This window comes from Gallinula chloropus (assembly GCF_964237585.1).
Source record: "Gallinula chloropus genome assembly, chromosome: 2".
Taxonomy (NCBI): domain Eukaryota; kingdom Metazoa; phylum Chordata; class Aves; order Gruiformes; family Rallidae; genus Gallinula; species Gallinula chloropus.
The window spans coordinates 103,748,048-103,770,659 of NC_140086.1; the positions used below are offsets into that span (position 1 = coordinate 103,748,048).

Here is a 22,612-nt window from a genome sequence, read left to right on the forward strand (position 1 = left end):
GAAAATAGAATTTTACTAGTGAATTATTTTTCACTTGGCAGCCAAAATGAAAGTCGAACTGAAATACTGTCATGATTACTTTCTGTAAACGTAGATTTTTTTTTCAGGATGGCATCAAAAGTATTTATGTTCATGATTAATGTTCATTTAAGTAGAATTTGTGTATGCATGATTAACTTGTAGAATAATGCAATGTTAGGCGAGGGGAACATGTTCTCCCCCAATCCCTGACCACAGATGAAAACATCACAATTTTCTGTAAAAGAATTAAGAAGTGTTTTGTGTTTAGGAAGGTGCAAAGGAGTTTGCAGCTGCCTTGACTGCTGAGCGTATAAAGACACCACCAAAGCGCCCAGGTGGCCGCCGAAGGGGGAGGCTTCCAAACAATACCAGCAGACCCAGCACACCAACAATAAATGTCTTGGAATCAAAAGACACAGATAGTGATAGAGAAGCTGGAACTGAAACTGGAGGAGAAAACAATGATAAAGAAGAAGAAGAAAAGAAAGATGAAACATCCAGTTCCTCTGGTAAGGCTAGTCAATGCTGCTTTATTCCATTAGCTGCAGTGCTTTGAAGGATCAAAAACCCCATGTTGAGCCACACAATCCTAGAAACCATGTATTTGAAATATATGGAACTGTGTGACAAGACAGTAATAATAAAATTTTAATCAAATCAAACCCTGTAAGAGAATGTCCAGATTGTCTTGTTTTATGTATAGAGGTAAGATTGTGTAATTTCAGTAGCTGCTGTTACCTAGTTTTTAAGAGGTATGTTTCATTGTGGCACTTAGATTAGTAAATAACAACAACCACCTGTAATATCTTCAGCTACAGTTAATAATTTGACATTAAGGGCTGTGCAGAGTTTTTCAAAACATAGCCTCACATTGATCCATACTCTCAATTATTTATTACAGAAGCAAATTCTAGGTGTCAAACACCAATAAAGATGAAGCCAAATATTGAGCCTCCAGAGAATGTGGAATGGAGTGGTGCAGAAGCCTCAATGTTTAGAGTTCTTATTGGCACCTACTATGACAATTTCTGTGCGATTGCCAGACTGATTGGGACCAAAACGTGCAGGCAGGTAAGAAGGGAAGCTACTTCCTAAGGATTATAGCATTTTACTTTTAAAACTAAAGTATAGGAATACTAGTACTGATTGCTAAAAGAAAATCAGTTAATTTTCTTGGTTTTCCCAATAATGCTTTGGTCCAGAATTCATGCCACAGATAATATGAAAGTTAGTTTTAAAACAGTTTTTAATTTAAATTTACAGGTTTTAATTAGACTATCTGTCCTTAAATGATAGAAATAACCAACTTTAAATGTATTGAAAAGAGACTTTGACTGGATATAATCTGTAAGTTGTTGGTTGGAGGAAATCATACTGAGAAAATGAGCAACTTTCTACTAGTGAGAGATTTATCGTGGATGTATTATGGTATCTCTTGTTAGGTGTATGAGTTTAGAGTAAAGGAATCTAGTATTATTGCTCCAGTCCCTGCTGAAGATGTTGATACTCCTCCCAGAAAGAAGAAAAGGAAACACAGGTAAATCTGTTACTAAATAACCTTAGCATAACAATAAATTGGAGATACAGGGGATCAGAACAGAAAGCATTTTGGAGGAAAAGTCATGCAATTCTTCTCCTTTTGCTTCCAAAACCAAAATTTGCAGCAATAAAACAAAATGGTGTTTTGGCTCTGACAAAAGTTTTACTGTATTGGCAAGTATAACCTTCCACTTTTCTTCCCCTTCCCTTTCTTTTTAACCTCTTTAACAGCCTGATTCTTGTTAGCAGATTCTTGTAGGTGTGTTGCTGCAATTAGTCAAACTAAAGTTAGACCAGAAATACTTTACACAGCTTGTTATAAGCTTCAAGTTAGTGTGGTATAATTTTGTTTGCAGCAATAAATATTAAATTTGCAAGTGCTATAATGGGATTCAATAATGACTATATAGTATTTTGTAAATTAAAGTTCATGGGGTTCTTGTGGTCAAGTGTATTCCATTAAGATTATCAGAAAGCAAAAATGTACCAAATTAGTAGGCCTGCTGTCTTCTCTTTTGAGAGACTGTTCCTTTGTAGCACCTCAGTTTCATAACAAAGCAGAACTTCAACTAAAGAAACAGGTTCACAGCTTACTGTTTGAAGTGAAGCTGAAATGAAAAACAAGATCAAGCTTTTTGCTGGAACCAGAAAGATGATCTGAAACAATTCCAGTTGAAATTGTAAACTTGGTCTGTGAGTGAAATGCATTTTTCTTTGAGAATCCAGATGTTTGAAAAATGCAACACTGCATTGATTATTCCCAGAATAGAGGAGATAAAAAGCTGATTGATTATTAGCAAGAACACTTCTTTCTGCAAGCAATAAGTACACTTTTTTCCATAAAGTTTTCTTTTTCTCCCTTTTAACTTGTTTTCTTCCAGTTCTCTGCCATCATTTCTTCTTGCTTCTGTCTTAGCTTGTCTAAGTATATTTATTATTTCCTGGCTTAGTGAAATTCCTGATATTGTTGATGTGGAGTAGAATGTTTCTGCTTTGTAGCATAGAGGCAGCTGATGTGAGCTAGGGTAAGGTAGAGTGCACATCTGGAAGAGATCCTGTTTTCAACAAAAAATACTGATTTCATGCTATTGTCACGATTTCCAAGTTTTTGGGCATTTGGTAAGCTTGGCTGTTTAAACCTGGAGTTACTAGCCATGGTGCAGGTTTGGGATGTGCAGTTGGGAGTTAGCTTGCTCTCAGATTCACGCAGATCTGCTGTTAAATAAAGTGCTGGTACATCTGTTTGAAGAGTGGCTAGGAGGATCAGATGTATCTTGATGCTGAAATGGATTGTATGGTTACCAGCTTGATGTGGTTTTGGAGGAGCTTTGAGACACTTTTTGGTTTGGTGGTTTGTTATTTTTTTCTTCAATGAATAAAAACACCTATACCATTGCCTGGGGTTTAGTGATAGGATTTTGTTGTTGTTAATGGTTTTTACATTGACAACTAACGGTAGTGACTTAATTTTCAAATTATTGAAGTATTACCTTCAATTATTTTAACTCTTATTGAAGGAAGGAGATTTTTAAAAAGAAAAGGTTACCTGGTTTTACAGAATGTGACAATCAAGCTGTCTTCATTCTGCTACATGCAGTAGTCTTAAAGCAGGAAAACTTTTTATCCCACCTTCGTACTAGTGTAATCTGAGCACTCTAACGATGTCGCACTAGGAATTGGGAAAAGCATCTGGAAGCCTTTATCTGTTCCCTACATTTCTTTGAGTTTTCTCGCTCCTACAGTAAATTCAGACCTAGAGCCACAAAGGCCCCTCTGTCCTGTTTGCACTTTTCCACTGCAAGGGACTTAGTGGTCTGCAGGTTTTCCACGTGTACGTGTGGTAGAAGACAGCCTTTGAGCAAAAGCTGTGTGTGTTCACTGAAGCAAAAAGCAGCAGCAGAAGACTGCGTGTAGTGGACTCCTGTAACTCATTTAATAGCAGCTTTTCGTAGAACACTTCACCTATTTCCCATGTGATCTTTGTGCCCATACAGGCAACTAGCTGGCAAGGCCAACTGCAGCCCTCTTAGTAAAAAATCCTCTGTCACTCCTGTCCATGTCACTTTTTGTTGTTCATCAATATGAGAAGGCTTTCTATAGAGTTGTTTTGTGGCAAGCCAGTAAGTGTCAGAGCCTGTCCTACGTATCAGAGGCTAACCTGGCAGTGTGTGAAAACTCAGCTGTGCTAAAGGAGTAATTATGTCACAGAGGAGCCAATAGAAACGTGTGAACCAAGAAAGAATGCAGAAAAGCATGAGTGCATGCTGGAGGGGAGAGCACTTTAGCATTCCCTTCTGTGTATGTCTGTCTTCCATTGCATGGAGCTGAATTGTATTTGCTTTAACTAATCACAGTAAGGATCTGTTAATGATGGCAGGGCCATGTAACGCTGCTGCTTTTTTATTTTGGTTTTCTGCCCCTCCCTCATCCCCTATTCAGACGTGAGTTTAATAAGTAAACTTTATTAGAATCCACTTTCCCATTTTCCTCCTCCTGTCCCTACCTTCTGCTGGACTGCTGTTCACTGCATGGGTGTGAGTAGCTTACAGGGTTCTACCTAGAATTAGGGGCACCTTTTTATAGGGATTTAGTCTCGCTGTTAAGTAAGAGGTGCAGCTGATGCATTGTGTTGTGATTGGAAGGCAGAGTGGCAAGGAGGCTGTAGGTAAGGTATGACTGAGGAGACTGAAAAGAAAGCTTTGAGTGATGCCAGAGAATCAAGCACTGCAAAGACGTAACTTACATATACCAACATAATTGGCATCTATTTTTGATTTTTACTGCTATTTTTGGTAGCAGAGTATCCCTGTGCACAGAAAGAAATGATAGTGTAGCTTCTTTTAAAGAATGCATTTCTACTGCCTGATTAGTTGACACCAGTGTCTCCTAAAAAAACTGGCAAAATCTAGTAGTATGCTAGCAGAGAACAATTATTTCTGACCGCTTCTGTCGTAATGATTCTGGAAACACTTGCTTTCTAAGCTGGCTGTCCTGCAGATGTCAGTAACCAGATGTTTATATCTATCTGTTTGCTTGGATATCTGCCACTGAGTTTCAAATTTGCACCTTTTTTTTTAATGATACTTAAGTCACAAGTCCTTTCTCAACTTTCTGTGTCGGTTTTCTTGTCTTTGCTTCCTGGCATGGGACCAGATCTTGCCTTTTGCTTCTGGTTAAGATAGCAGATTACAGGGCAGATACATACATTAGCCCCCCTCTAGTAGGGGTACTCATTCAGTCTTCAGTTTTCTGCACTAAGCAGGGGAACTCTTGGTGCTTCCTGCCTGGTGTTCTTTAAAAAATTACAGGCCAATGAATGTGTTATTTAATTGTGCTAATTGAGCCTTTTGTTGAATTGGTCAGTGTTGGCAGCTTAGTTCCTGTTGTTGTCTGTCACTACCCACAATTCGTATTCAACCTGTATGTCTCAAACTCCTCTCTTGCCAGGCTGTCTTCCTTCCATGACACCAGTCTGTGTTATATGAGTGTCTGAGCTGATGCCATTGTGATTACCATGTTATCTATCTGTTTTGGGGAGTTAGTATTAACATTTTTTGATGGTGGCAGTCTGCACAGTCCCATGTCCTTGTCCATACAGTCTGTACTTTCCCACAGACAGCAAAAAAATCTCAGGTTGCTGTCAGTCCCCAAGATGAATTTTAGTTTTAAAGTGTTAGGGTAGTGCTTACCAAAACCAAAAAATAATCATACTAATTGCTAATGAAATGGTATTCTAAGAAGTCTATCCACGGAAAGCTGCTTAGGGTTTGCTGTGTTAGTAGGTCCTTATTATCTTGGGCTGAGAGACAAGCTTCTGTGAAAGAATTGTTCAAAAATACAGTGTATGTTACATTTGCCAAATGTCAGTCAGACAAAAAAAGTAGTTTTTGCATTAGAGTAATTGAAGTCAAAGTTGCACTCCACCTTTCAGTTATATGGGAGCTGTTACCTTGCAAAGAGGGGCTGCTACACACAGTTTGCACTGTTTTATGTGGCCAGTGAACCAGGGTTCTTCCATATTCTCTTAATGTTGCTGTGTGACATACTAAGAAAGTCCAAGAAGTATAAAGTTTAAAAATCCATAATCTAAATTTCATGGACTTCTCCTTTAATTTTAAGGCTGCTGAAATTTGATTCTGGTTTTCCTTTTGGTGGCTTAAGGTCCAGACAGGTGTCTTTACATGGAAGAGTAGGTATTTCCTGCCCAAAGAGCTTGCAATCTGAAATGGACACAAAATAGAAGGGGGAATTGTAATTTGCAAGAACTTTTGAAAGTGTAATTTATTATGTTATAATAACCCAAAGCATGTTTTTCTTAAAAAATAAAAGAAACAAAAAACCCCACCAACCCAAGCAAAAAAAAAACCAAAACCCTACCAAACAAAAAACCCCCTATGCAACAAAAGCAGCACTTTGGCAAAGGGAAAGTGCTTGGCTAAGCTAAAAGAGTACACTGAAGGAAAACTGTAAGGATGTAAGAGAAAGGTGTGTAGAGTTTGAGGTAGGAGAGAAAAGACTTAGCACAGTACAGCCAGTCAGAAGAAACTGGAGAACAGTCTTCCCAACCACAAGAAACGCTGAGGTAGCATCAGTGTGGCTGTGCCACAGACGTGATTTCCTCTTGTCACATACCTGGAGCTGAGCAGGTCAGGGGTGAAGCTGGCTGTGATCTGTAGGAGACTGCTGATGTGGGGCTGGGGCACAGTCCTTTGAGCAGCTGACAGACTTTTACTCCCCTGTATAGACATGTCTCTCCATATCTGCAATTCTGATTCTTTCCTTCTGTTGCTGCTTCTGCCTCCTAGAAGCAGCTCCAGCAGCCTCTTCTTTACAGGTTTTCCTTCAAGGCCCTTTGAATTTATGCATCTCTCTTGCCTGGGCTGGGTGGGGGCTGCTTGTCTGTGCAATCCTGGGACTATAGGAATGGTGTGGGGAGTGGGGGGAGCAGCCTGCAGATCTTGGCAGCTCCAAGAGACTGGGACAGGGTGGTTCTGTTGCAGCCACTTGTGACTTGTGTACAGTTAGCAGATGTTCATGGTACCAGAAACTTTCCTCTTCTAAGTGTGGGTGCAAGATGTAGCTGCCTTTTCCAGCCCACTGCAAGAGGAGTTCCTGTCAACCTTCTTGTGTTTGTTTTGTGTTTTTGCAGGTTGTGGGCTGCTCATTGCAGAAAGATACAGCTGAAAAAGGGTTAGCATCTTTCCATTCAATTTATGTCCTGAACTTACAAGATCCTGCTACTGATATTTTTGGGGTTTGGGGTTTGTTTCTTAATATTAGGCCATGATATACATTCCATGGGGAGCTAGAGATTACAGGGTGAATAAAAACAGTAAGCTCTTGTTACAGAGATTGCAGGCACGAAAGGTGCTTTTTGGTTAACTTAACTGGGAGGGCTCTGTATAATTCAGAAAAAGAGAAGGCACAGTCTTTCCAGCATGGCCTCACTGAAGTGCAGATAAGAAGGGTATTCACAGCAGGAGCTGTGGTAAAAAGCGGCTTGTTGGGCTTATTTTTTTTTCCCTTTTAACAGCTTATTTTAGAAATACTGAAAATTTGAGTGTGTTTGGGACTTCCAGCAACATAAATAATGGTTGTCTCTCCTTTTTGTTGCCTGATTAACTTGGGTGTTGTTACAACTGCTGGCAAACCCAACGCAAGCTCAGGAGTAGTAACAGCAAATGTAACTTATGTAGTCACAAATTCTCCTAGCTGCTCCATAGGTAAAGCTCTAGACTGGTAGTCACTCCTTGGATGGAGTTGTCTTCATTGAAAAAATGATTTGGGAAAGCACAGTGGTATAATGACCAGATCCTATTTTGCCAGTGTACCTGTTTTAAAGTTGACTGTTGCTCCAGAGTAAAAATAACTTTGGAATTATCTTTGTTTTTTCTAGAACACGTTCACACAGGGAATTATACCATTGTAGTTTCACTTTTCAGTTTTCCACAGTAAACAGTTTTCAGCTCTGAATACTTGAGGAAGCTGAGTGACAGAAAGAGTGAAGTGCACTAGGAAGCAGACAACTAATGGTGGCAAACACCAAACTAATGTTACAGTGCTTGTGTGGTGTCTCTTGTTTTAAACTCCAGTCATTGTAGGTTTGGGGTTTTTTTGTTTTTTTTTTTTAATTCACTTGGGAGGGGGTGTCTTAGTTAAAAGACTAAAAGGGAATTTCTACTTTAAAGAGTGATGGGTAACTGTATATTGTTTGTACCTTTCAACTTTACAAAATGTTGCTATTTTTATTCAGATGGGTCATCCAATCATGTTTACAACTATCAGCCATGTGATCATCCACGTCAGCCTTGTGATAGCTCATGCCCATGTGTAATTGCTCAAAACTTCTGTGAGAAGTTTTGCCAGTGCAGCTCAGAATGTAAGTAAAACATTTAAAAGCTATCTACGCATTTCTTTCCCTGTCCCAACATCTAACACTGCACTGGCAGTCTGTCTGTGCTGCAGACAGCGTTTGCACAAGCATGAAGTAGTGTTACATGGTATGAGAAGAGAGCACATGTTCAGTTTAATTTGGCCCTCTTATCCAGCCAGTCTTCATACTTAAAATTTAAGATGACTAAAATCAGGGAAGGAGGGAATTTACAACACTTCTGAATGTCCTGTAGATACCAACAGCTGTGTGTTAATATTCTGATATGCCATAATCTATACTGTCTCAATTTTACAGTGTACCTTTTCACACTTGCCCTTTTTGTTTCCCATATATTGCTTTGCAGGCCAAAACAGGTTTCCTGGATGCCGTTGTAAAGCACAATGCAACACTAAACAGTGTCCGTGTTACCTGGCTGTGCGGGAGTGCGATCCTGACCTCTGTTTAACGTGTGGAGCAGCAGACCACTGGGACAGCAAAAATGTTTCTTGCAAGAACTGCAGCATCCAGAGAGGATCCAAGAAAGTATGTGGAATCTTAAGACAACTACATGCTTCCTGCCTTGGTTTTGAGTTTTTGTGTTTTCATGCTAGAGAATGGAATTTCTTTGCCTTCATGCTGTCAAGCAGGAAAACAAGACCCAAAATGTTCTACTGCAGTAGAACATCTCCTGTTCCCCCTCCAGGTTTTGCTTGTAATTTGCAATTAATCTGCTGTTTTAATAGATAGCCCATCAGTCTTTCCCTAGATCAGTGTAAGTTTGGCTCAGGCTTAGACACTGGCCATTTCTTTCTTCAGTCATTGATTCTAATGCACAAACTTGTACATAGTCTACCAGATTTATCCTGAAAGCCCATTCAGCTCTGTTGAACACAGAAATCAGTAAGCCAAGGTTTATTTCTGCTCCAGAACATCTTCTCACAGACTGTTTCAGTCAAATATTGAGATAATCAGTAGTGGGCTCCTGGCTGCAGAACTTTCTCGTTTGAAGTCAATAGTGTGTGTATGTATTTATGTAACACTCTCATTGTGAGGTTAAAACCAATAAAAACATGAGTTTCAAGTACATCATGAGTTTTTTTCTTTAAGACACAACTTGTGATTACCTTAGTGTGCATTTGATAATTAGAATTTGTGTTTGTCCTCTTCCCTGGAGTACCAGCATCCATTTCACTAAGTGATACAATCAAAACCAAACCAAAAAACCCAAACAAAACCCAATCAAGGCCAGGCTTGTCTAAATGTTTTTCTTTTTTTCTCTCACACAGCACTTGCTGTTGGCACCTTCAGATGTGGCAGGCTGGGGAATTTTTATCAAAGACCCTGTACAGAAGAATGAGTTCATCTCTGAATACTGTGGCGAGGTAAAGGGGGGAGAACACTGGTTATGTGCGAGCTTAATAGGTGCTGTTGTGTGTTGGCCAGGATTGTCCCTAACCTGGTACCACACTTAGACACAGAGATGTGATTGAGCGTATACAGAGCTGCTGCTTTCAGAGGCCTCAAACCCAGGAGCTGGGTGGTTGAAATGTCACAAAACATTTGACGTTGGTTCTTGTGAGGATGAGAAGCTGGAATGTTAATTTTTATCCTGGATGTGCCTGGAATTTAGTGCGGAATCGTTAGTGGACTGCTAAAATTCAGTAAAGGCTTTCACTGAGTTGTGTTCTGTAGTAATGAAGCCCTGAATCGGGTGTGCAGTCTTGATGTTGAGGTGAGAAGCAATTCTTGCTTTCCCTTCTGCTCTGAAATAATTGATTTACAATGAGAGCAAAACATGCCTCTTGGTAAGCATGGAGTGCTTGCTGGAAAGAGGTCTTCGTGTTTGGGAATATTTTCAGGCCCAGAGATTAAAACTCCTCCCCACCTTTCTTTTGAAATGTTTGGGTGTTTTGACATTAAGCTGCTACGGTTACAAAAGGGAAGAGGTGAGCTCTTTCACAAGTGTAATTTCTTTCAGATTATTTCTCAGGATGAGGCAGACAGAAGAGGAAAAGTGTACGACAAATACATGTGCAGCTTTCTGTTTAACTTGAATAACGGTACGTACGTCCTGCTCACAGCCTCCTCGAGGTGTGCACAAGCTGCCTGTGCTCGCCACGTGGTTCAGCTGTGTTGTTCTGCCAGAGGTGGGGAACAGTGGGATGTTTTTTTTCCTCTGTGCATCTTTCTAGCAATGTGTAAAGATTCCCAGTGCTGAGAGCTCGTGCTTCCCCTAATGAGTAGTGAGGGAGTCCACCACATGAGGTGTGAGTAGAGTTGGATTTCATAGAGTGAAATTACATGCAGGCACTTAGTGAAGTAGCCTGAAGAATTTAAGAGACCTGTGAGGTGTTGCCTGAGATAATTGCACTGTGACTTAAATTAGCAGTAAGTTTTATGATGGTAGTTTTGTGTTTTGGGGAGGGTGGGGGAAGCCACACACAGCGATGGGGCATGTGGCTGCGGCCACGTGAAGAGAAGAAAATAGACTGCACTGTGTCAACTGTGAAATACTAGAAAATACTTGAAAGGAGGAATAAATAATCTGCTTTGTCACTGTTGACATATCACATTTATGGAACTTGTCCATGTGGAACAAGGGCAGAAAAGCTTCAAGTGAGAAACCAAAGTCGTGCCGCTGTGACCAGAGATGTGACACCGCACAGTGCGGGGCAACAGGAGTGTTTTGAGCCTTGTAGAACAATAAAGCTGTTGTAGGATGATGTGCCAACTCTGCCATGTGGGAAGCTGAGAAGTTATCTCTTCCAGCTGCTAAAATCCAAGCACAATGGGTATTAAACGCAGAAGTTTTGGCTGTAGGTAACTTATCCATCATTTGTGAGTTGTTGTGTTGTTTTTTCTCTTCCTTCTCCTTAGATTTTGTGGTTGATGCAACGCGCAAGGGCAACAAAATTCGATTTGCAAACCATTCGGTAAATCCCAACTGCTATGCAAAAGGTGAGCTTAGAGCTGCGTTCAGCAGCGCCTGAAGCCTGGTGGGACCTCACTGAAACCAATGTGCATTCTAAATATTTGTGTTTTAAATTTCTTTTGAACAGTTATGATGGTTAATGGCGATCACAGAATAGGAATATTTGCTAAAAGAGCCATTCAGACTGGTGAAGAATTGTTCTTTGACTACAGGTTGGTAGATGGATTTTTGTAATTACTTCAGTTCATGGACTGGATTAACTTTCAGCCTTTCTGCCCAGCTCATAGCTAGATTGCAGTACCTACCTCCTCACAACCCCAGGCCTCACAGCTGAGCAGCAGCCCCCTTCCCTTTTACTTTAAAAAATTAAAAAGCAAAAGCCAGGTACCAGACTGGTGAGACTGACATGAGCAAAGCAGCTGGTTAAGAGGCTTGAGAACTTGCAACAGCAGCTTGCATACAAAGGTGTAGTGACAAATGAAGACAGCTGTACTTGTCCAGGCAGACCTACATACTGTGTTTTATCTGGTTGGGCTCTTTACCCTTCCTAGGTACCAGTCAGGGTTGTTTCTCCCACCACTCAGAAATGGGCAAGAAATGTTCTTGTGTTACTACTGAGAAGTTCTTGCAATGACTGTGTTTGTGCTTTCCTCTAAATCAATCTCACCTGTCTGCTGGTGACACTAAGTCAACCTTGAGAAACACAGTTGTTTTCCACTAGCTGAGTTTCACACTCTTAAAGATCCTTTGGAGCTGCAGAAGGATGGAATTTCAGTGGTTTTGTTTCCTCTTGGTCAGACCCCTCTAGAAGCAGTATTGTAGGTGGTCAGTGTTCTAGATCTCCTACCAATTCACACTAAAGGCCCCAGCTGGTGAGGAGGCCCTGGAAAATCAAGGAGATTCCATGCTGCAGTGCTGTACTGTTACATCACAACAACAAAGATGCAATACTTGATGTTACTGATTTTTGTTTTATTTCTCAATTTCAGATATAGCCAAGCTGATGCCCTCAAGTATGTGGGCATTGAAAGAGAAATGGAAATCCCTTGACACCAGCTACCTCCTCTTTTAAACAAACAGCTGCCTTATCTTCAGGAATTTCTAGTACTGTGGGCAATTCTAGAAAAATAAAAATGATGCAATTTGAAATTCTGTATTTGCAAAGTACTGTAACAGTAATTTATAGTAACAAATTTTAAAAAAAGAAAAACCACAACTTTTTATTGCCTTTTCACCAGCTGCAAAGCGTTTTGTACCTGAACTTTTGCAATAATGTGCTGTGGTACATTTTTCAACCTTGAATAAAGGATACTTGAACTTCTGCACTTGTACTGGAACTGAGTTAAAACTTTGTGTCAGCGAGGTGAGGAAGTGCTGTGGAGTATTTCTTGCCCTGTTTGGGCAAAGGCAACTCCACACTTGTCCACTACTGTTACTTTGGGTCACACTTCAGACTAATACAAAGATGGCTGTGCAGTTCCCATGCACCCTGTGGCATGAAGCTGTCATGTTCTCTGAAGGGATTGGTACAGTTTCAAAACCCCAGTCGTTGCTCCCTCAACTCACCTTTTGTCACAATACCAACTGCAATTGCTTTTTAAAAAGTGGGTTTTTTTCTCAACTTTTGCCAAGTCCCAAGAACTTGCCCATGGGCAGTAGACACATGTAATGATGGGGGAAAAGGATCTTCCCCCCTCCCCCTCCCCAAACTACAGCATACCTGTGTTTTCTAGGACAAACTCTGCTTTCAAGAAACATGATATCAAAACAGCTGTGGTGGGTGGGTTGGCACAGGGACGTGCTCTTACAAAACTGATGTCAATAACTCTGCACAGAAGAGGCTACAACTCCCTGGGCCCAGGTTGAGCAAGAGCCAAAGTAGCAGAGCGTGTTTCTGCACTGTCAGAGCCAGCAAGCAGCTGCCAGGGGCCATCTTTGTGCTCTGTAGTGGCCTGCATAAGAATTAAGAGTTCATACTCAGCATAGCTCAATAGGTCCAAAAGCCCACCCTTTGTTTTGTCCCTGCTTGAGTTTTAAAAACAGAGCTCTGCAAGAGGCAGCATCTAAGGTATACAAAGCATTGCTGATTGATTTAACTGGTGGTGGCAGCTCCAGCCCTCTGCAATGGAAGATCCTTCAGCCTGCTGCTTAAATCTTGCTCCAAAAATCTACTGCCATCAAACTGTCTGCAAAAACCAGCCTCTTTTAACAAAAAAAAAAAAAAAAAACCCAAAACAACAGCCTGCAGAGAAAGCAGCACAAGCTTCATTCTTCTAAATTTCAAAAGGAATTTGAAAACTAAGGTGGATCCTGCTGTTAGCACCCACAGTGGCAGTCTTGTGCAATTAAAGTTCTTTCAGAATAAGAATAGCAAGCATACAAAATCTCACACAGAGAGAAGACTTTCCCCTCCATATTCCAAACAAATGTTTGGTTCACATCTAAAAAAAAAAATAAAAATGGAGCAGTATTAAACAGACTTTTCTGTTGGTCAGAGCTCAACTGTAACCGTGAAAAATTAGTCTCCCTCTGATAAAAATCGTGCTGATTCTTTTACAGGAGCACAGTCCAGCATCTGTTCTAGGCAAAGCAATGGGCAGCCTAAACTTTATTTATTCAGGGCAGTATTTAGGCCAATGCATTTTTTAGCATAATGTACAATATTAAAATCAGCTCCCCTTCCCCATGACCAAGTATTGCCACGTACTAAGTATCTTCTATTGTGCCTGTCTTGTGAAATTATCACAACTTTCTTTTCATTAGAAAAGGACTAATCTGCAGAGCTGATGATGACTTTTTGTTCTCTGAAGACAATGTACTTAAGTCATCAGAAAAGGAGAAAAAGCAAAACCAATTTTCTATAGCTTTCATAACCATTATACCTTTTATTTACATTTAGAAAGATAAGTCATAAAACTTAAAACAATAAAACCAAATGCAACTTGTACAGAAATCTTTTCATTTTTTTTTATTTATCACACATTAAAAAATGAAACACACTATACAAATGGTTTTTCATAGCAGATTACACATGGGTCCATTCTGACTCGTTCTCAAAGTGCTGCCAACATTTTTAAGTGCTGCCTGCGAGGGCAGCTGTTTATCATCATATAGCCAATGTATTGATTTAAATGCAGTAGCATGCAACCCTTAGAGGAGAAGGGTTTGATTCCTTTCTGTTCTTAAATTAGGTTAAATGGCATTGGTGTCCATATTTACATACTTGAAATGTATCAATCCTGAGCAGTTCTGATGTAAGTCTGAGACTGGCTGATGGGAGTCCTGGTCTCAGTTGTTAAAAAGGGAGGTCCAAATGGCAGCAGGGTGGCTGCTATGAAGTTCCGCCGTTTCCGTTCCTTGCATCACGTTACCTATTTGCCGAGTGTCACACAGTCAAGTAATTGCTAATAAAAGTGTTAAGCCAAGTAACTGTAGGTGTCCTTCTCGCCATCCACGCGCTCCAGGTACTCCTTCTCAATCAAAATGTCAATGCATTTCTGTGGGAGAGACAGAGAGGTGTGGTGGGACCCTGCCAGAAACACCGTCACCTCCCTGTACAGTGAACCATCTCGGCTGCTGAATTTCATGCCAAAGAGGTGATGGGAGTAAGCAGAGGGCACAAACCAGAGCCACTCGTGGTCCTGTTTCTGACCACAGCCCAGCAGCACTTACTAACCCACTAAACCAAGTTACGCTTACTCGATGCCTTCCCAGGGTGGTGACTGGGAGATCAACTGATCGTCAGTATGTTGAGAACTTCATGAGACAGCACATATAAAGAGTTAAACCAAGATGCAGAGTACCTGCTGTGATGCTACTAACGACTACTGCACCTGCAGTAACTGGCTGATTGTTCCAGAACTTAACTGGGTGAACCTCTTTTGGCATCTGTGCCAGTTTATGCAACTGCTCTCCACAGCCTGGTGTGTGTTTGCCCCACCTATCCCCCAAATCATCAGTGTAAAAACCATTGGTGGGACCACAATTAAGTACAACCCACCAGCCCCTGCACACACATACACACACCCCCCCTCAACCACTTTTTATCCCAGAAGAGATCAGGAAACCCTTCTACAGCGCTGGCCCACAGGCATCAGCACTTCCACACAGGGGAGAGCATATGCCTGGAGGGGAGGCTGCTGTAAGCAGTGATGTGAAAAGGTGCAAGGAAGCTACTGTGTTACCACTGCCTACAACACAAAACATGCGTATTATCAGAGAACTCCACCTTTCTGCCCAAAATATTTCCTACTTATTTAGTCTGTCCTTACCCATCCCATCTCCTTTGCTTCCTTTATTTAATTCCAAAGCAAGTGTTTTGTCTAAATATGTGCTCCTCACTGGCTGGAACACAGGTTCAGAGCAGTGGTTCTCACATACCTTAATTACTGGAACTCGAGGCTTGAACCTTGAGGACAGCTGTGTTAGCACTTCTCCAAGCAGTTGCTGGTGTTTCAGAACCTTCCTCATTTTCATGATTCTCACGATAGCAGCCTGCACAGCAGAGTCAGATGGGTGTGCTTAGTGGCAAACTACCTGCCCTTCTGGACAAAGCCATTTACTTCCCTAAGCAGATCACATCTGCTAGTGCTGAAGCACAATCACAGCAAGCCCGAGTATCAGACAGGCAGCAGCACACCCACAAACGTCAGCTGCTCACACAGACTTTAAGAACTCCGATTCTACACAGCACACAGTCATCAAAAGGGACTCTGAGACATGGATTTTAAGAATTACTCTGCTTAGGGTCAGTTGTAACAATAGTACCAACTGGTACATACCGAAAGCAGCATGAAACAGACAGCTGGCTTTAGATACTGAACCCTACTGTGATACTCTTAGCAGGACATTCCTATTTCCTTCCCTAGCCCTTCACTTCTCAAGTGGATTCCAAATGAACTGATAACATGCTGTTAAGTTCATACTACTTAGGCTTTACTCATTTTCACCCAGAACAGAGATCTGGTCAGTGTGTGTGCACCCCTGGAACTCAAAACACTCATCAGCATGATGATGTCAAAACAACTGCATTTTCTATTAGAGGATCAAATCGCCTCTAAGAGTACTGTAAATACCTCACTAGCTCCAGAATGCACTGCAATGGCCTGCTTTCTTTTAATAAAAATTAAGGAAAAGCCACAGTAAGCTTCACTAAAGGATTACAAAGCTATTAATTCTAAGTTCCCAGCATGGCAGCCCTCTGCATTACAAGTCACCTGAATCAGTAGTTTCCGGTCTTCCTCTATATTTTTGTGTGTAGTTTCTTGTTCCTGCTTCTGTTCAGTCTTCATTGGCACATTGATGTTTACTCTTAATTTTTTGCTGTAAAGAAAAACAGAAGTTAACAATTAGCCTGTTTTAAAAACAAGAACAAAACATCCAAACCCAAAACCTCAAATAAAACCCAACTCCCAACCAAAAGCCACACCACCACAAGTACCTTGCAACAAAAAGGGGACTTTGGCACTTCTGAAAACTTAAGACAATCTTATTAAAAATAAAAGAAACCCAAACACCACAGAACCACAAAAAACTAAGCCAACCAAAAAAATACCTCTCTAGTGGTTATTTGTGACTTATTTAATAGCTTACTGAATCCAACCTAGTCATCTGCTAGGTCAGATTAATGCCCTGCAGTTACACTATACTGGAAACACTTCTACGTTTGGTGAGCAGCTTCCAGCCAGAGAACAGGACAAAGGAAGTCAGGGCAAACCAGTCAGCCTTTCAGTACAGTGCAGACTGGATTCGGACCATAACACAGAGAAACCCATTTTATTCTGTAAAACTGAGTTCTGCCCTTCTTTCAAAAGCCCCAAATGATGCTGGGACAAGCCCACTCCCACAGGTGACCACTCAAGACAAGGTGCTGTGTCACGAGTGAGGAAGGAGCCTCAGGGCCAGAGGGCAGGGCAGTGCTCAGCCTTGCTGGCTGTGCTCAGGCATCACTGCAGCGTCCATCAGGTCTGATATTTAGCACAGGCTGGTGCTTCATAAATTGGGAACCACCAAGCTGCACAGCGCAGCAACGCTGAGCTGTTTCCATCGCTGCATCAACGTCACTGACCGTGAATTCTCAAACCTTTAACCACTGCTCAAGGAGGGAAGAAAGCAGAGAAAGACTGAGGTACAAGGAACGGTTTTAAAACGTTTCTTCCAGTTGAGATCTTATCTTCAGGAAGTACTGAGCTCACTGAGTTTGTGTATGTTTGTGTCTGTGCTCTGGTAAGCATGATAAAAGAGAGTCACCACATAGGATGAACAGCTCAAAATACACCGATGCTGAAAGCAGCACCCGTTAGTTAAAGTAGGTAATAAAACCTACTGAAAGTCATGTCTGCTAAGCAATCACTGAGCCTGCTGATCTCTTCACCTCCTCTCTCCTGGGTGAACATGTAAGACTTTGACCTTTGCCAGTCACTGTACACTACTGTAACCCAATAGAAAATAATGTATTTTGCTGAGTGCCTGCAAGTCACCCACCTCAGTAAAATGCAGCAGTTTCTCACCAGGAATAAATTAGATAAGAATTAGACAAGAATCAAGGAACAAAGAGCACATTTGAAAATACGTCCAGGCTGTGACCGACTTTGAACACAGTCAGAGTGCTGAAATCTCTCCCATCCCTCACGAACAGCCAACCCTCTCCTTTAAAACTCGTGCACATTCGATTGGTGTTTGAATTGGCACTTGAACCCCGGACCTTTCACGCCAAGTACATCAGGTTTGGCCCAAATTTTGAAAGCAGAGGATTCTCATTATACACAAGTAATGTATGCTGCTAAAGGTTTTTCCCCTTACTTTTTATAACCAAGATACAGTTTTATTAAGGTATCTGGTTTCAGCTCCACCTCATCAACATTTGCATTTTCATCTTCCAAAACCTGCAAGAAATAAATAAAACAAATAAATAAACATTAATACATGTTGCTGAATGTTAAGCAGGCCATAAGAAGCAAGAGTACTTACAAGTAATTTTGATTTCAACAGTATCTGTAGAACTTGTGCCAAAATATCCTACAAAATTACAGAAAACATTATCAGTGCAGACAGACAGCACCTTTCTCCAAGTTAAAATACTTCAACAAGAATACCCATATTTAGACTACGAACTAGCGAGTGCAGAACCTGCAAAGTGGGGGAAGGGAGGGACACAGAGGAACACAATAGAAATGTAGTTCACAGAAATAAAGCATCATAAGACTCTTTTTGGGTGTTAGGACATAGTACCCTTGCAGTTGGTCAAATAACATCAATTTTTTTAGAAAGACTAATTCCAAACAGATCATTCTGGTTGCTGTTTTAGGAGCTATTCTGCAAGCAGATTTATCAGTGTAAGAAACATTTTTTCCCAAACCCTGCAAATACAGGTACCATGGCCAGCTTAAACTTCAGAAAGTAAGCACCCTCTTCTTTTCAATCAAGATATTTCTATTGTCTTGCTTACACAAGGGATCTTTTCTGGTTATGGTCACTGTCTGGTCACACTGCTGGCTGTCAGTGTTCTGTGCAGTCTTGCAAAGCTGCTGTTCCACCACAGTGGAACTCATCTGGGCTTCACGCAGTTAGCATAAAAGGTTTTATTCTGGTAGAACCACAATTCAGGCCAAAATGTTGTGTTTTGCAGAAATAAACACATGTATCTGCAAACACACACCTACAATAAATGACAACTCCATAAGACTTCTGGGTTTGCCGTAGGCCACCGGTGGTAGTAACTTCCTAGATGTACAGGAAAGATCTCCCTAACTAGGAGCTCACTTTCCAGAAGTCCCAGCAGACTTGATCCAAACCTCTTAGCAAAGGGCACAGAAGCCAAACAAACTACGGGCCATAAAGTCTATCTGGAACAGAGGGAACCTGTTCCACAAGAGCAAGTGAGCCAACCAAAGTGCAGGTTTTACTGTGCTCATGCCTTGAGATGTAAAAAAAGACTCACAGATGAATCACTTTGGGGAAAAAAGATGGTTTTCTTAGAATGCTGTCTTCTAATGTTAAAGTGTATTTTAACATTATTTAGTTAAACATTTTATTACTATTTTATTACAAATTTGTTATTATTATTTAGTTAAGCACTGAAAACTCCCTACCAGAGCTCATCAGGAAACTAGGCAAGTCACTCTAGTCGTGAATGAGATCCGTCAGAAGACTAGGAAGTTATGATCACAGGAAAATAAATCAGGAAAGTAGACTGACCAAGAAGGGAGCATCTACTTCCTTCAGGTCAGAAACCAACCCTGGCTTCAAGCATATCTAATCCCAATTTCTTACAACAGCAGGAAGAGCCTTGAAGACAAAGAAACCTGTTCACAAGAGTGTAAAGAATGCAGAGTCCCTACCATTTTTATTTGAGTGCTGTCTGTCAGCTGCTGCACAGTATAGGCGTCTTCTGTGTTGTACTGCAGTAAAATGGCCATCTGGAATGTGGATGCCTAACAGGACCACCCCCCCAAAAAAAAAAGAAAAAAGAAAAAAAAAGAAAAAAAGTCATTGAAAGGAATAAATCATAAAATGAGAACAGACGAACACACTTCTTGAATCTGAACAGCTGAAAGTCACCAGTTAAATGCATATACTGGAATATTTGCACAACAGAGAATAGCCAACTGGTTATCATTATCAATGCAAAACATTATGCAATACAGAAAAAAATCTGATGTTACTTATACAAGCAGAACTCTTCCTTCCAGCATCTAAACATAAACCTCAACATTATGATCATTTAACTAGCTGCAAACACTGCATCAAGTCTTCTACTGTGGTGTCAAAGCCTTATCCTTCTAGTTGCTAATATAATTTTAAATTACTTTCCTCTGCCACTCCCTGACCCTTAACCATTTCACCTCCATTAAGGCCTACACAGACTACTGAATTCATCCTCACAACCATCCCAACTCCATCAGAATAATGAAACCGTATTTATAAACAAGGCAGCCATCAGTAGCTTATTCATGTCCATCACCAGAGGGCTGGCATATGTTGATGACAAGTTCAAAGTCTGAAATTATCTTGTTTGTTCTCACTGTTGTGAGCTCCCCTCCTCTCTCTCCTTTGAGAGAGAGCAGACAGGAAAAGTTTAAGCAGCACAAGCTGTTATGCACAGAGGTTGCAGTTGTCTCACAATTGCAGTTCAACACCTGTTGAAAGCATAAGTAATATATTCCCCCTTGCAAATTCATTTTCTTTTAAACACAGATCTTAAGTATCAGCTCAGTGAATAAATCAGATGTACAATCAGGGTTCTATTAATCGTAACACCAACCACCACCTGGGGAGGTTTAACCTCAGATGGGTTCACTTCAGTAATGCACAGACTTGTAGCCATCAGGTCTTTTGTCTGTGCTTGGCTTTAAACAAAGACAGTAGCATTACTGACAGGAATAAAGCTTACAAGTGCATGTGAACATCATAAGTAGTAGCCAAACTATTGTGTGAGTATACATATGAATGCATACACCCACAACCATTAAGAAACTGAATGATTTAAAAATGCTGAACTGTGATACATCATTACATACTGTTAATATTTTGACATAGGAATAAAACACAGATCAATCCACTGCATTACCTATTAAAATGAGTTTGCATTCAGGCACAGGTATTCACATGAGCACTACTTCAAAGTCTACACACTTCACCACTTTAAATACATTTATCTGCACAATGGCTCTTTAAAGTAAGGGAAAGCAATTATCTCCAAATGAGGAGCACAGAGGCTGAGCAGCTCATCCATATAATGGAGCAGAGCAAACAGAATTTGTGCCATAAATGACCAGCTGCATCCAAGTCCCTGAACTGCAATCGTCACCAAGTGTTTCTATCAGCCTGACATTACCCTTACCTGTAATGTGTACCTATTTTTGAAACAGTTGGTAACCAATTCCCCTTTGGACAGCTGGTACAACCATGTTAGTTTTCTTCCACTGTGACGACTGGCATAAAATGCAGTAAATCTCTGATAGCTCCGTTCTAACTGTATAAAACAACAGTAACAATAAAGAACTAATATTATTAACCTTCATTTAGCATTGCTGTAACATGCTCTGGAACAAACAAAGGAACATTCTCATCACCCATATCTTATTCAGACAACATGGCAAACAGAAATCCAAAACATTAAAAATCTTCAGACTAGGTGAAAATTCTCCTTGGTTACAAGTTTCCCTTTTAAAACATGAATAACACCACAAACCTAAACAAGCATTTAAAGATCCTTTATCTTCCATTATGATACATTAAGTAAAGCTAGAAAGCTACAATGCTCCAGGTAGCAGCAATTAAACTTAGTATTCATGTCTTGTCTGCTCTGGGTAAGCACTTGACAAAAAACTAATGGTTAGAATAGCTGAAGATTTCACTGGACAGACTCAAAGCAACAGCAGGAAGGAGTTTCTTAAATAAAAGCACACACACAAAAAAAAAACAACAAAAAAAACCCAAACCACACAAACCAAAGAAGATTTGCTTCAGATACTGTTCAATGTTCTGAAAAAGAAAGTCATTAACCAGGGTCTTTCCACCAGAGAAAAGTTACATAAATTTTACAGTTCCCTCCTACTAACTTAGTAACTTAAGTCTTGTTCCAAATATACTCCAGCCAAATAGGCAAACACCAGGGAGGCTTCCAGTCCCCTTTGACACACAAGAGGAGACACCAGCCCTGTAAACCAAAGTTTCCCCCACAATCATTCCAGGTTTAGATGAAACAAGTGCAAGGCCCTCACCTCAGATGGCAGAGCAAACGTGCAGGACTGCTGGAACGGCCACGACCCAGAACTCAGCACCTGGATACTGAAATCCACTGGAAAAGAGGTGAAGAGGCTGAGTGTGTGATCCCATGTGCTCCCATCCCCTCCTTCATAAAGTCCCAGTTCTCACACAAACAAGAAACGGCTCTGCTTTTTGCTCTAACATGGTGAAAAATCATTAAGCAGTGGATAACTTTTCATTCATACATAAACCAAAGAAATTCATGTAAGATGCTGCTGTTGGAGAGCTTTATTGTGCCAATCACTTATTTCTTCTCTCATCTGGAGATCCACAGATGGTTGGGTTTGGAAAGGACCTCGAAGATCATCTAGTTCCAACCCCTCTGCCATGGGCAGGGACACCCTCCACCAGACCAGGCTGCCCAAAGCCCCATCCAACCTGGTCTTGAACACTGCCAGGGAGAAAGCAGCCACAGCTTCTCTGGGCAACGTGTTCCTGTGCCTCACCATCCTCACAGGGAAAAACAGTTTTTCTAAGTATCTAATCCAAATTTGCACTCCATCCTAAAGGTCATTACTCTTCATCCTGTCACTACATGATCTTGTAAACAGCCCCTATCTTTCCTGTAGGCCCCTTCAGGTACTGGAAGGCGGCTCCAAGGTCTCCCTGGAGCCTTCTCTTCTCCTGGCTCTTTCTCTCCCAAATTTCTCTTTTAACATGCAAGTGTAAAAATTGTACATTTTTATAAAAAGTGTTCATTTTTATGAGTAATTCAAACTCATCAGTGCACAGTACATGACTGCAAGAATAAATCTTTCACATTTACACATGTAAGGCATTTGGACAAGTCAGTGAGAGTACCACAAAAGCTAACTAAAACTTAAATCTGACAATACACAACTAAATGTAATCCAACCAGTAATGAGAAATTCTTTAAAGAATTAGTTTCGACATGCCTCAATGAAACAAAAAGACTTCTTTATAAAAAAGTAACAGCTAACAACTTAAATCACAACAGCATTTTCCCCCCAATATTT

General features: G+C 40.8%; 2 protein-coding genes across 6 annotated transcripts in view; one reads left to right on the forward strand and one right to left on the reverse strand.

Moving 5' to 3' along the window:
• The window catches only part of EZH2 (enhancer of zeste 2 polycomb repressive complex 2 subunit), a gene marked incomplete at its 5' end in the record, with an annotated part of 28,937 nt that extends 16,841 nt beyond the window's left edge, over window positions 1-12,096 (forward strand). For 4 of the 5 annotated variants that reach the window (XM_084280282.1, XM_084280283.1, XM_084280285.1 and 1 more), the window contains 11 exons: window positions 290-530; window positions 923-1,092; window positions 1,464-1,558; window positions 6,710-6,750; window positions 7,814-7,939; window positions 8,298-8,476; window positions 9,220-9,315; window positions 9,912-9,993; window positions 10,811-10,891; window positions 10,993-11,077; window positions 11,855-12,096. In XM_084280282.1, coding sequence (XP_084136408.1) covers window positions 290-530; window positions 923-1,092; window positions 1,464-1,558; window positions 6,710-6,750; window positions 7,814-7,939; window positions 8,298-8,476; window positions 9,220-9,315; window positions 9,912-9,993; window positions 10,811-10,891; window positions 10,993-11,077; window positions 11,855-11,915 — 1,257 coding nt within the window. In that variant the 3' untranslated portion in view covers window positions 11,916-12,096. The remainder of the gene's footprint in view (window positions 1-289; window positions 531-922; window positions 1,093-1,463; window positions 1,559-6,709; window positions 6,751-7,813; window positions 7,940-8,297; window positions 8,477-9,219; window positions 9,316-9,911; window positions 9,994-10,810; window positions 10,892-10,992; window positions 11,078-11,854) is intronic. The other variant, XM_084280286.1, reaches the window with a different exon arrangement.
• A 1,637-nt stretch (window positions 12,097-13,733) lies between these two features.
• Window positions 13,734-22,612, reverse strand: part of CUL1 (cullin 1) — a 49,938-nt gene continuing 41,059 nt past the window's right edge. The window contains exons 15-22 of the mRNA XM_084260442.1: window positions 21,590-21,666; window positions 20,707-20,838; window positions 19,205-19,297; window positions 17,835-17,882; window positions 17,667-17,749; window positions 16,082-16,187; window positions 15,246-15,359; window positions 13,734-14,362 (exon numbers count right to left, since the gene is read on the reverse strand). Coding sequence (XP_084116568.1) covers window positions 14,282-14,362; window positions 15,246-15,359; window positions 16,082-16,187; window positions 17,667-17,749; window positions 17,835-17,882; window positions 19,205-19,297; window positions 20,707-20,838; window positions 21,590-21,666 — 734 coding nt within the window. The 3' untranslated portion in view covers window positions 13,734-14,281. The remainder of the gene's footprint in view (window positions 14,363-15,245; window positions 15,360-16,081; window positions 16,188-17,666; window positions 17,750-17,834; window positions 17,883-19,204; window positions 19,298-20,706; window positions 20,839-21,589; window positions 21,667-22,612) is intronic.